Below are 14595 nucleotides of genomic sequence, written 5' to 3' on the forward strand. Positions count from 1 at the left end.
CAAGTGCAAACTGTCGAAGCAGCAGATTTCTTTTGTAAATGAAATTAACTTTGAAAAATTAATTGAAGGACAAGACTATGGTTAAAAGAAAAAAAGGGGGGTTAGAGACGGTTTTTACTGCGTGTGTTACCGGACTGCTCTCCTCGCTGGGCGTTCGAGGCTCCTGGTGGCTCGTCTCTGCTGTCTCAGAGTCCTGCTCTGACACTGTAACCAATCAAACAGCAGCACATTAACACGTTTCTTCTTACAACATGACATTGTCCTTTTCATTCTGTCTTCTCACTGTGGAAACATTGAAAACACACACACATACGCATCAACTAAATGTACTTACAAGCTTTACGTGTCTTTCGCGCAAGAGCAGCCGCCAACTCACTTTGCACCTATAAGAAAGAAGACTGAAGATGTTAGACCACAAAAACATACACAAACACATCTGGTGAACTATAACACACTCCAGTTTTCATCTAATGTTTATCTCATTAGATGATGATGCTGTATTGACCCTGCCACACTGACCGTAGAAGTGAGTCTCTCAAGAGCTTTCATCTGAAGAATCTCACTGCAGATGTCCCTGTTACCTTCAGAGTCTTCCTCTGACCTTGGAGAGAGAGAAACACCTTTACTGGTAACTAACTGGTTCGTAAAATTTAAATAAAAAACCCCACAATGACAAAAGTTTCTTTTTAAAGTCCTCACTACACTGCCCCCTGGTTTAATAAGAAAGAACTACAGCCAGATCCAAATTGGTTCTATTCGTCTGAATAGCAGCGATGTTGGTACATCATCACTTTCCTATTTAATAAATTAAATAAGCTGACTTTTTTTGTGGTGGAACCTTATTATAATTTTACAGTGACTTCATTAAGGTGGCACAACAAGTTCTCAAACAACAACCGATGAGAAATCTCATTGTAAAATATCGTGAAAGTGCACAAGACTTTTTCGTGACTTTGTTTTACCTGTATTCAAAGTTGCCAATTACAATTAAATAGAAGTTTTGACATAATTGTTCTATAAAGCTGATTATGAATGCTAAACATTTTTAATGAAAATTAAATGAAAACATGACTGCTAAGGTGAATTCACGGGGAAAATCGTATTCCCTAAAGTTGTACCGACCCATCTGAGTTATCATCCTGTGTTTATAGTTCCTCAGGGCCTGCATGGTTTTGTATTAGGAACTTCTCATCGGCCCTTTCTCTTTTTCATGTGGTTTATGCAAAACAGCTCGGAGACACACCCTTCTGTTGAAGTTAAAGTGGCCTAGTTTGTGTGTGTGTAGGTACTGGCAGTGAGTACATCGGCTCACAATTTATATAGATGTGCAGCTCTTGTTGAGTTTTTTCTAAAAGTGCTCTGTGAATATATTTAGGTTTAACTTCATTTGTGTGTGTGTGTGTGTGTGTGTGTGTGTGTGTGTGTGTGCGTGTGTTTTGGGTAAACAGGCGGTTGTTTGGGGGTAAACTCTGCAGTATAACTCAGTAATAATACAAGATTGCACTGAGTTTGCCTTCAGTGGCGACACACTGCACCCGAGGGCCTCTCATCTAATATGTTCTCTTACAAAACCACTGTTTGAATTGGTCTCCCACATACTGCCTCACCCCCACATGACACACACATATATTCTCCCTGCCTCCAGCACACAAACACACACTCACGCACGTACACACACATGCCCCAATTTGCATACAATTTGGATTTTATCAACAGGTGCCGTAGGCACTTGTAATAGTTGTAGAGGAAAGAAGATGAAGCCCTGTGTGACTTTGTGTGTGTGCATTTGTGCTTGTGTGTGTGTCTACACTGTAATCTGATAAGAGAACGGTGGATGCAGAAGCAGGAGAGATGGTGATAACGCATAGCCTTCAGCCTGACACTTCAGCTTTGGCATAGACAGAGAGAGACAGAGGCAGGCAAGACATCAGATGCCTGGAAGGAGAGAAAACCTTTCCTTATAGCTTAATTGGTCAGAATTACTGGTTTCTGTTAACAAACTCAGTGGAACAATAGGAGCAAATTATTCATTTTTGTTTGTTTCATACTTTACATTTTTATTACCCATAAAATCTAGAAGCCCATTACAAAACAAAGTCTATTCTGAGCCATGATAAATGCTAAATTTATTCCAAACAGTGTCCTTAATTTTGTTTGCTGTTGTTCATTTGGTAATTTGGTGACTCACCATGAGCCTGAATGCACCAGAGCTGAAAAAGAGGTGCAGTAGGAGGTGTGTCACCGGTCATTAAACAACACAAAGCAGAAATTGATACGAGATTATGATGATGGGTCACCTCCTTGTTCAAATTGTATCAGAGTGCACGGCACAAAGAGCAATCTTTGACACAGAGATCTTCGGTCAGAATAATACAACTACATAACGTAGACACTGCGCACACGCATGTAGCCATGATCTGAATTTTTCTAGTCTAACAACAAAATAAAGGCTTTTCAACGGACTGCGACAGACTGAGTGTGAATCATAAGGAGGACGTGTTCTCTGGAATAACCTCCTCTCTAGCTAAAACCCTTCGCTATTCTGCTAGACTGGCTTTTTTGGCTTTACTCGCCTCCCTTTTAAAATAGAGAGGGCTATAGATCGTCTAGTGTAGTACCAGAGGACTATGCAAAGCAAGCAAGTACGTTTTCCCCTCTCAGGCGAACGGTGGCATATTTTAGCTCCTGGCAAGTCTGCCTCTCCTGCACAGTGCAGAGAACAGCGTTTTTCCACAGACAGGGAAACCAGCAAAATAATTGTTATTGACAACCACCTCATACATCACACAGTAAAGTGTGTATATGGACTATGGGTTACAGTATATGAAATACACAGTGTCATGCAGGATAAGAAAGGGATCCAGTGTCTAATAAATTGTTATTTTTGAAACATTTCCTCCTTTTGTCACTTTTAGTGTTGCTTGTGATCTCAACTTATTAACTTTTTAAGCAGTTGACACAATATTGTGTAAATTGTTAAACTACTGTAGTGTAGATTGAGTTGTACTGCACTCCATAATATTCAAAATGTAATGTTTAGTTTAAATCCTTAAATGTAAATGTAGCAGAGCTTATTATACTGAGTTATGTCACACTGGGAAGATGCTCATATGCATGTCGCTGTGTCATGGGATTTGGCAGCTGTATGCAGTTGATATTCAGTGCATGAGATATATTGATGTTCACATCTAGAGTACCCAAGACATTTCTATATAAGCAAGATTTACTCTTTATGTAATGGGAGGTAAAGCGTTTGGAAAAAGAATGATGCCAATCTCAATTTTTTTTAATTGCTGTTGTCAAAAAAAGCTCATTAAATGAAAACGTCACTGACTTAATCAAAGAAAGATTCTTGTATGACAATATTGGATTCGCTCATGTCGCAAGTTTAAACTTGCAATCTGCCTGAAACCATGACATTCCTGTCAATTTATAACAGCGAAAACTAACAATGAACTGACAAATCTCAGTGATGAAAATGTGCCTGAGAGCGTGTCATGTTGCTGAGACGCAGAGGTCCTTGGAGACAGAGTGACAGTGCTGGCGTTAACTGAATGATATTGAATGAAAGTAGTAAACCTCTTCTACACATGATGCACCAGAGCAAGCCCATTTAATTAGAGACGTGTCCTTCTTTTGCTTTACTGAAGCAGCAATCACTCAATGGTCAGCTCAGGCTGTGCAGCCAGTATCGTTTTAATTGTTCTCTTGTTAGATTAAACGGTAAAACACATGACGCAGCGGTTCATGGGAGGCAGTCACACCAGACTGCAATTTAAATTTTGCTGCAGCATCTTTTTTTAAATATGCATTATGTAATGTTAGGTGATGTTTTATTACAGTTACAAAGAGAATCAATATCAACTGAGTCATATATTTAACAATTCATCAGCTCACTTTGAAGCAACTAGTAGAGTAACGTCAGCTATTTTCGGCTACAAATATTCTCTAAGAGGGCCAGAGGATGTAAGAAAGAGAGAAAGACAGAGAGAAATAGCCTGCAGAGAAATGACGCGACAGGCAAAGACAGACACAAAGCAACAGAGTCAAAGTAGCAGTGCGAGAATCCTGAATGGAAAATCTCATTTTTATCTGGTCTATAAAAACTAAATTGCTTCATTTTATTCAGATGCAGTTTCCAAAAGAAAATCTACAATCTATTTGAGCCAATATGGCACTACATCCATATTGATTCTTAGGACAGACATATTTTAAATATAAATGAGTGATTCAGCATGTTAAATATGCAATAAATTTCTTTTTCTTTCTCAAATCAAATTTATAAACTCTTCCAGCATCTGGTAGGAGTCTGAGTGCACATGTCGTGCATTATTATGTATAGAAAATAACCATACCTACAATGCAATACATGATAGTCACATTCAAATATGACATTCAATTCCCCCCGACTGTCTTTTTGTCTCTCTAATGTCTCTAAATGCACCTTTTGATGTTGTTACTCAGAATTTCCTAGGCACGTTCCCTTGTTCCTTCGCACAAACACACACTGGTCCCTGCTTTTGTCTGACTGACACATCGAGTTCGGTAGCAGCCTCGACAGGAACCCCACACACGGAGCAACAAAGCAGGGAACTCTGGATGACACCGCTCTGCATGTTTGTTTCTGTATGCGTAAGCATGCATCAGAGCTCATCTCGCATATTTGAGCGATCGCATCATGCATCAGCTTGTGTGCAAAGGCGAAGGCTGATTTTTTTCTAGGGCTGCGGAGGTGTGTGCGCCAGCAACTGGATGCGTCTCTCACATAAGCAGATTGGGGATTTGAAACAGTGAATAGAGATTAAGTTCCTTGTTGGGATTTGAGGAAAACCTTGGACAGCGTGTGTATTTGAGTTGCAAGGTCAGATATGTACTTGCAAGGATTGCAACATTTCCGCCAAGTCAAACACAGTCACATGTCTCTTTGCACAGTACATCAAATAGACAAATGGCCTCAATCTCTAATATAAACCGGAAACCTGTCGCTTCAGCTTCGATATTTTATTAGTGCAACAAGCTTCCACTTCAGGTCAGTGGAGCTGTGGTATCTGTCACTAAGATTCTAGCAACAGATCCTTTAAGTCCTGTAAGTTGTGAGGTGGGGGTCCCCATGGATCGGACACGTGCCATATGGTTACCGAGCAGAACATTGCCCGAAGCTTCACACTGCCTCCGTGTGCATCCTGTTGCCAGGACGCACACGTACCCGGCCATCCACATGATTCATCAAACCAGGCCACTTTCTTTCGTTGCCTGGTTCTGATGTTCACACGCTCATTGTTGGCATTTTCAAACTGAGGACAGGATCAGGACAGGCATCCACCTTTCCATCAGAACTAACACTAAATCTGTTTGCAATTTGACCTACAGTAATGCGTCTGTTGAATTGGACCACACAACTCAGTCTTCGCTCCCCACATGCATCTGTGACCCTTGGCCAGCCATGGCCATATCGCTGGTTTACCGCTGTTCGTTCCTTGGACCACTGCAGAATCGTCACGACAATTTTGGACCTCATCAAACTCACTCAATTCCTTACGCTTTCCCATTTTTTCTGCTTTTCTAGGAGATCAACATTGAGGACAAAATGTTCCCTTGTTTCCCAATATAGTCCACCCACTAACATGTATCATAATGAATGTTATTCCTGAGCAGTGTATTTATTCATGAATTTTTGTATCTTTTATTCAAAATTTTATCTGCAAGAAAATATTTGAGGCCAATACTTAAAATACTATTTATGAATTATAAGTGATTCAGATTTACAACATAATCTTTCCAATACATAGTGTGCATTTCTATAAATCCATACATGATCAGATTTTACTGGACACTTACGGACTATTGGCTCCACCTCCTGAGCGGAATTGGACATATGGAGCTAGTTGTAGGAGGAGCTTAACAGCCTCTGGCCACTCCCCCTCATTGTAACGAAATTCACAGGAGGGAGAGTCACACTCCTCAAAGCTGAACTGGTAGTAAGAGTTGGAGTCTGAAAACACCACCCGCTGGTCCACTGGAGAGACAACAAATAGAAACACATACACTGTGATGAAAGAGAAGCAATGGCACCTTTTAAAGCACATATGCTGGCAGCATGCTTAAAGGGGGCTTCTTTTGTATCAGAACCATGTTGTCTCATTAAGCGTGTAATATATAATTAATAGTTCAAGTGTATAAATATGATCAAAGATTGTTATGCCTAAATCACAATCAAAGCTAACAATCAGTCAGGTACGCGCTCAAGCGTTTCTCAACAGAAGTTGCCATGTGGCACGTTGCTGTTCTGTTTATTGATTATTATTTAGTGCAATCTTTGTGGAGATAAACATTATACACTCAGTGGCCACTTTATCAGATACACATTTTAAACTACTGAATTTAAAACAGCCTCAAATTGAGGAAGAAAGTTGATTTAAGTGACTTTCAACGAGACACGGTTGTTGGTGCCAGAAAGGCTGAAATGAGTATTTCAGAAACTATCGATCTACTGGGATTCTCCCACACAACCATCTTTGGAGTTTACACAAAATGGCCATGAAAGAGAAAATATTTAGTGAGTGGCAGTTCTCTGGGTGAAAATATGAGGTCAGTGGAAAAAGACAAGAGTGCTTTAAGCTGATAGGGAGACAACACTCAAAAAAACACTCAATAACGCAAAGTATGCAAAAAGAATCTCTAAACACAACATATCGAAACTTGAGTTGCACATGGGCCACAGCAGCAGAAAACCACACCGAGTGCCAAGAAAAGAAACTGAGGCCTGAGTCACACAAACTCGCCAAAACTGGACAATAGAAGATGTGGGTCTGACGAGTCTCAATTTGTGCTACAACATTGAAAAGAAAAACATGACTCCATCCAGGCTTGTGTCAACAGATCAAGCTGCTGGTGGAGGTTTTGGAGCATTTGAAGCTTGGGTTCCTTAGTTCCAACTGAGCATCGTTGAACACCAGAGTCTACTCACGTTTTGTTTCTGATCATGTCCACCAGATCTCAGTCCAATAGAGCACCTTTGGGATGTGGTGGAACGGGAAATTTGGATTGTGTATGTGCAACCGACAAATGTGCAGCAACTGTGATGCTGTCATGTCAACTTGGACCAAAATCTCTAGGGAATGTTTCCGGCACCTTGATGAATATGTACCATGAGGAATTAAGGCAGTTCTGTAGGCAAATAGGTGTCCTGGTAATAGTAAGTGATCCCTAATAATGTGGCCAGCAAGTGTATATATTATAATATCTACAGCGGTAAAGCCTTCTAGAAGAAAGCATCAAACAAACAAAAAAGGCTGTCACACTCTTAAAACAACCACCAGGAAGCAAATTATTTAAGCCACGCTGATTTGATTTTTATGTTTAACAGCTATTTAAACAACAACTGTGCCCACTGTAAATGTATTCTGTGTGGGTGAAATCCACACGGAGTGAAGTCTAGACAAGTACTGATGTGAGTCAACGCCTTCATGTGAGTTGTTACCTCCGCCAAAGAGGAGGAGGTGTGATTGGCCTGGTTTGTCTGTTCGTTTGTTTGTTAGCATGATTGCTCATAAGTTTTGTATAGATTTGCATGAAAATGTAACCAGAGATGTGGCTCGAGGCAGTTTAGTCAATCCACATCTGAATCAAAGAATTCCTGGCAGGATTATTTACGACTGCGAGTTAAAACAAAACTGAACATCATATCACCACAGATCCATAAAACATTTGAAGAAATTTGGAGACATTATTTTGATTTTCAAGTCAATATCACAAACTCATTCAATTCCAGATATCTTGGATTCAGGGACTCAAGGCACACATGGTGCAGGTGGAATTTTAGCAGAGGTGCACAGTGTGGGAATTTTTCCTCATATCGAATTAGTACTGACAAAAACGAATGAGCACTTCTAAGTTGTAGTTAACGAGCAGAGACACAGCAGACAGAGTCGAAGTCCTTTTATGAGTAACTGTGGATTAGCCAGACTGATGAACTGCACCTGAACACAACTGTTCATCCTCTGAAGAAACATTTACTGCCTTTAAAAGATGAATTTACAAAGATGAAGAATGCAAACAAATGTTTATATTACCCCGTTACTAGTCCACTTACACCCAGGCACAGCGGGGTATGAATGGAGCAGTCTGATATTAGATTAACAGACTCGTAGATGTGTCAGTGCTTAGCAGGGTGTTGTTAACAGGGAGATGTTTTGGGGAGAATAATTATTGAGATTATTCGGGTTATTGGGGGCTTCAGTGTAATTTAATTGTTGGAAGTTTTATCTCAGAGAGCTAATTCTGATAGTTCATTTGACAAGATCTTAATTTAAAATCAGGTTGAATCAGAAAATGAAGCTTTTTATATTATTTTGTTTTGTTTGGAACTGGTATCTCTAAAGATGTGTAGATTGTTGTTGAAGGTGACTGTGAATGTTAAAATGCAGTACACTCCGCAGGCATGGTCGGTGTTTGTGCGTGTATGTGTTTTTACCAGACAGCAGGACTCCCAGCTCCAGCAGCACCTGCCAGACACGCACAGCGGTAGTCCGACAGCGCACATACACACATTGCTCACACAGCCACTGCACCAGCTCCACTCCCACATAGCTACGCCTGTTAAAATACACAAATGAAGATTTTCAGCACACAAATATGGCTACACAGTGTTAGCATGCATAATACATACACACACACACACTCATATGCTATTCTTCCCTTGGCACACAGTTTGTCATTCTTATTTAGTCAATACCCATTGATTATTCATTAGTTCTCTGTAAGCCTTTTCCTCCAAAACACTGAACTATTCCCATCTGCGTCCCCTCAAATAAACTCCTCGTCCATGTGTGCTTCTAAATGCGTTTGTCTGACTGTACGTGCAATGATTGTTAAGAGTATCTATTTATTATTTCCCCAAGATGTTTGGACTGATTTTACATACATTTCAGTGTAACGTTACATGCCCCATTGTAGTACATGTATTCCCAGACTACCTTGTGCTTCACTGCAAAACATCTACATCCTGCTTAGTTCGTCACAGACCAAAAACAAGTTGAGCGACCAATAAGGATGGAGCACAAGAGTGACTGTGAGTCAGTGTATATGCTTCACTGGACTCATCGATTCAGGTCTGCACAAAGACACGCAAATAGACAGAGACAAGTGTACCGTATGATTCTGGCCAGGTGTATCTTGTCCTTCGCTGGGTACGGTCCATGTGACAAGAAAGCATTCCTCACAGCCCGACCAGCACATGGAAAACTCTGGGAACAAGACTGATATAGAAACAATAACATAAAAATAGTGTTATAATGTTAAAACCTGCGAACTTAAAAACTAAAAAAGGACTAAATGCCAAAACTCTCAGTATTGGTTTAAACATGAATTTTTAAGTATAACAAGCTAATGTGGCTACATGCAGCTGTCATTGACTGGCTCACAAGGACAGCTCGATTTCTTTCCCCCTCAGGAACTGAACATTGACCGTCTACACGCTCAGCAATAATCCTGCTATTGATGCTACCGTAAATAAGACCGTATTTCAATTAAGCTGGTTACATGGGCTGTTTGTTCTGTTCTATTCATATTCCCTGTTACATTCAGCAGAGTGAGGCTCACTTAGAAGCTGATGAGGCTCCACTCACATTATGTTACAACATTAGAGACTCTCTTTATGTCCCTATCCCATCTTTTTTATGTAGTGCAGCTTTGTGGCTGCTGTGTACACAGGTTTTTCATAATAGATAAGTCACTAGGCAGTACACATGGTACCTGAAGAGTCCTATATATATAATGCATATAATGGCATTATAAAAAGATGAGAAGAAGCATGAACACCGTGAGAGGATTTCTTCACTTTGACTCAAAGAGAATTTTTATAAGTTTTGATGGTTAAAAAATCAGGATCACTTTGACTCTTTTTGGCTAGAACTCACAAATTTTGTAAAAGTAACCAATTTTCACAAAGACAATCCACTAGGACAGAACAATGACATTTTAACGTTTCATAACCAAGGTTTAATGCTGTGCCTGGACAGACCTGGGTGTAAACAGCAACTTTAATAATTGTCATCATATTATCATGCAAAGGTAAGAGCAGAAAACCAGAACATCAGTGTTAGACAAGTACATCAGGCTCACAAAGGCTCCATCAAAGTTACAGGTTATTCTTGTGCGTGAAGTGTAGCACACTGTTATATCCAAGACAACTGAATTTAGTTAACCACTAAATGAAGGTTCAGGAGTATTATGAGTCCATGGTCAATGGTAACCACGCCAAATAAAGAATGGAAATATGTAAATGCATCAGCATGCCGTAGCATTGACCATATTACCATATTACAGGCAACAACCGTGCCTTACTAATGTGCGACCCAACCAATAGGACAACACTCTCCATAACAACGTGGAAAAGCAACATTTCAACAAGTTATTACATCATTTGGTGTTTCAGTAAGTTATTTATTATCATTTTATGCAAAACTTGTTAACATCAAGACCTGCCATCAATAGTTTGAACTGAATATTGTTCAGTACATCAGGAGCAAGAATTTGATGAAATGGAAAGTAGTGTGCATGAAAGTAATACTGTGAAACTGAGGACCCATTAGGTGACCACTGTGTGAAAGTTTGCTTACATTCTAAATAATACTACAGGAGTAGTTCATTTGTCCTTTGACCAGACGAGGTAAAAAGTATTGGAAAAGGAACATTTAAAGTGGTTTGAAGTCTGAGTTAATTTCCTAATTAACTGAAACTTTGGTTATGTTTAATATGAACATTTACTACCGTGATAGTAGATTTTTGAAAAAAAAAACCCAAACAAACAAAAAGCAAAAACACAACAGGACCCCTTTAACTTTAAGGTACTAGCTTGTGGTTGTTCATCAAACTATAAAGGAAGAATTTAAAATTTCTAAACTCGAAGCAGAATTTCTGATCATTATTGGGGGCGGGCAAAGTAATGTCATCAAAGCCTGCGAAACGAATAGCCTCAGTTCATCCATACTCACGAGGCCCAAAGTTGTAAGGTGGAGATCAGTCTTAACTGTCTGACTAATAATCATCATCTAAACTAACCCGCCAGGTTTATTGATTAGTCTAGCTTTCAGTTACCAGATTCAGTTAGTTTTCACCTCCTGTTTGTTAGACAAACTTCATAGCAAGATTTAAAATGGCCTAGCAAAGACTGCAGCTTCTTCTTTCAAAGATCTCCTTGCATAGGTGTTCATGGAAAGGTTTTCAGAGTTGTAATGCTTTAGGCACTACATCAGATGTTGTGTATGGAGACTTCATTAAGTATATAATGACATACAGCCAATAAAAAATACAAAGTACTGAGGGGCAAAACAACCTGGCAGGTACAAACATTTTTTGGCACAAGTAACAGATTTGCTTTTGAATACACCAAAGCTCCTCCTCAGATGTTGATTTCTTGTCTTTACTTTTTCTTTCTTTGGCTCTTTTTTCCCCGGTGTTGAAAGGAAAACTTCTCCTGTGTGATATTTAATCTTTGAGGTCTTCAGAGTGCTGTACACACACATATTTGAATTTCAAATTAACGCTGTGTGTGTAGTGTGTGTGCACGCGTCTGTGTAGTTGGTGAAATTAGCCTGGAAATACCCTCAGGTAATATCCCCACTGATGTAATTTGTGTTGGGATTAAACAAACACACTTTTGCTTGACAGCAAAACTAAAAGTATGACATCACTTTCATGTGTGCGAGTGTTTCCTTACCTTATGTACAGCAGGTCCAGTGCTTGGTCCGGGGATAGTGTCAGGTGATTGCTGTTGAAACACAAAACACAAGCCATCAGAGCCAAAACACACAAAATGACACACACAGAGTAAATACACTAAACAAACATGAGTGAGGTGAGTGAGGCCAGTTTTACCATTCCCAAACGACTAGGTTTTGTTTAAGCTTACTTTCCAGTCGATTGGGTGCTTTCATGCTAACACCTGTTACTGCAATAAACCTAATAAACCTCAAGAACATGGCTATTAATTTATCTAATAAAAATATCACAATCTGCTTATTTAAACAGAAGCGTTTTCTCTCTGACATTAAACCCGGAAAACTACAGCAGTTCAAATCCTGAGCAATATAATTCCAACTGCCAGCTCACTTATCACATCGTAACAATGACACTACAATAAATCCTTTCTTCTTACCACCATCATGACACCATTTTACAGCATTTGCCTTAGGTGTATCCACTGCACCTCTACTTCCCTAATCAGAAAATAAGCTGTTAATCTTTATGGATTATTATGGCGCCAGGGAAGGAAGATAACAGTGTTGAGACCGTGTTGACACACTAGCCCTAAAATAGATTAAAATTGATAGTAATTGTTAGATCAAGTAGACCGCAAACGAACTTCATAGAGACCACAGTTTCTGTTCCACTCTAGTGTGTACAGTATGATGTCATTTCCTAACTCCTTGTCTTGCTTCCTAAGAGCCCCATTTGAGTGGGTCTTAACAGTTAATGACTCCTTGTGGTTTAAAAATACAACAACTGGTAATTTTTTATGTTCCTTTTCAAAGAATAAAGACCCCTTTGTATATGAGGTACAGAGGTTAATTTAATAAATTTATTAAACCACCTGTAATAAGCTACAAAAAAAAACCCAAGATAAAATGTTTTATACCCATACTGGACATCTTTGAGAAGTCAGGAATTAATCAAGCATAACATTCAACCAGTAGAATAATAATTTAAAAAAACTGTAATTTACCACCTTAATCCAAAAAAATGCTTTACTATATGCTTTACATTTTACTGTATAACAGTAAACTCCCATTTGTAGTACAACCTGACTAAACCAACTATGAAAACATTTGCTCTAATGCAGTCTTTACTGCAGATATGTAGCCAGTACTTAATATTAGTTTTGCAAAAGCACCTCGCTACAATGATTGTAAAAAAACGTGTTACTTTATCCATAACCTGTTACTATTCACCTCCCCCAGTCTTTGACAAAGCTTGTTCAACACTTGAGAGAACAAAAAACCTTTGTTAACAGTGACCAGCAGAAAATAAATAAAGTCAAAATGAAAAATCTCTACAAATATTTCTCATTCAAGCACAGATACTAAGGACAGGATGACCATTTACATAAACATTAACTCCACTTTATAATGCCACACCTAAATCATCACTGGTGTAGCCCGGGGTTTTTCGAAGTTAACTCTTCAGTTATAGAAAAATCACCTCTCTCTAAACAAGGTGTGGTAAGAGACTTTAGCTTAAACAAGCTTCTACCTGCCAGGTGAAGTGGCTGTCTTATTCGTTTTTATCTCAAATAACTCAGCTCAGACAGAAGAAATTAGGTATTTGCCACTTCATATAGAGCAAAGGTGTTACTAATAATGTGAATGATGCCTTCATTATACTCAAGTCCCACTAAGTCATGACTTTGTCATAGTGTAAAAGCAACTCGAGGTGACTATTGCTCTGAAGGGGCACTATGTAAAGTACTGTGTAGTCTTCAGTTACCCTCATTTCTTTACATTTTGCTAGATAAAAATACATGACAGAAATAGATGCAGTGATTTATCAAAACGTGTGCATACAGAGAAATACAGTACACTACAGTTCTAACAAGCTTGAAAAATCAATATTTGGTATGGCCACCGTTATCCTTCAATACAGCCTGAGTCTTCAGGGATAGCTCAGTAGAAAGACATTCAAAGCTGCTCTTTGGATTTTTTCTGCCCTTTGTTCTGTTCTCTGTCAACATGATCCCACACTGCTTCTGCAGTGTTGAGGTTCAGGCTCCGGAGAGGCCAATCCACAACTGATTTTGATTTATGTGTTGCACTGTGTGCTTTTCTATCCAGGTATGCAAAACCTTACGGCACTTTTCTGCTTTCATACCTCAAACTATTTTGACACGATCCCCACCACCACTGGCTAAAACACAGCTCTAAACTATGGCAGAGCTCCCTTGTTACAGATGGCTGTAGACACAAACTCTCTCCTGACCACCTCCATACACAGTTAAGATGATTTGAACCAGAAACTTCAAATTCGTCACCCTATATGACCTGTTGCCATCTGTTAAATCCAGTGCTTGTGTAACAGGACAAAATGAATGCAAAAATACAGGAGAGCATTAAAGCAAAACCTGCTGTCTGTGTTGGATTTTTGAAAGCTTATTTTCCAGTACACAAAGGTCCTGTAAGTGGTCACTATATTACCATGTCATGCAAAAATACCCAGCTTAAACAGTTTTGATGAGAAGAATTCATTTGGCTAGTTATTGCATTTCTTCCATCAGGAAATTGCATGGTGGATTAAAATCTGACTACACTCTTCTGCATTCACTTCCCTCAGTTTCACTCAACTGTGGTACCCCTCTCCTAATCTCCACTGTTAGTAAAACTGAATAGAGACACATCCCATATAAATATTATAGTTGCTGCCAGACACAATTTAAAAAGATTTGCTTTCAAATTTAACAATAACAATTTTTCTTCTAGTGGTTTAAAAAAATAGGACAATTTAGTATCATTATCAGTTGATCTGGGGTAAGAAAATATCACATACTAGTATTTGCTTTTAAAATGCTTTGGTAGTACTCTCGAGATAAAACAGAAACTGCAG

At 39.1% G+C, this 14595-nt stretch overlaps 1 protein-coding gene across 1 annotated transcript in view; it reads right to left on the reverse strand.

Moving 5' to 3' along the window:
* rapgef5a (Rap guanine nucleotide exchange factor (GEF) 5a) overlaps positions 1–14595 on the reverse strand; it is a 49991-nt gene that overhangs the window by 25797 nt on the left and 9599 nt on the right. Inside the window, exons 2-8 of the mRNA XM_082520345.1 lie at positions 11720–11770; positions 9151–9257; positions 8474–8595; positions 5839–6016; positions 520–601; positions 335–383; positions 131–204 (exon numbers count right to left, since the gene is read on the reverse strand). Coding sequence (XP_082376471.1) covers positions 131–204; positions 335–383; positions 520–601; positions 5839–6016; positions 8474–8595; positions 9151–9257; positions 11720–11770 — 663 coding nt within the window. The remainder of the gene's footprint in view (positions 1–130; positions 205–334; positions 384–519; positions 602–5838; positions 6017–8473; positions 8596–9150; positions 9258–11719; positions 11771–14595) is intronic.

This window comes from Aulonocara stuartgranti (genome assembly GCF_965226115.1).
Source record: "Aulonocara stuartgranti genome assembly, chromosome: 22".
In the NCBI taxonomy this organism is placed as follows: Eukaryota; Metazoa; Chordata; class Actinopteri; order Cichliformes; family Cichlidae; genus Aulonocara; species Aulonocara stuartgranti.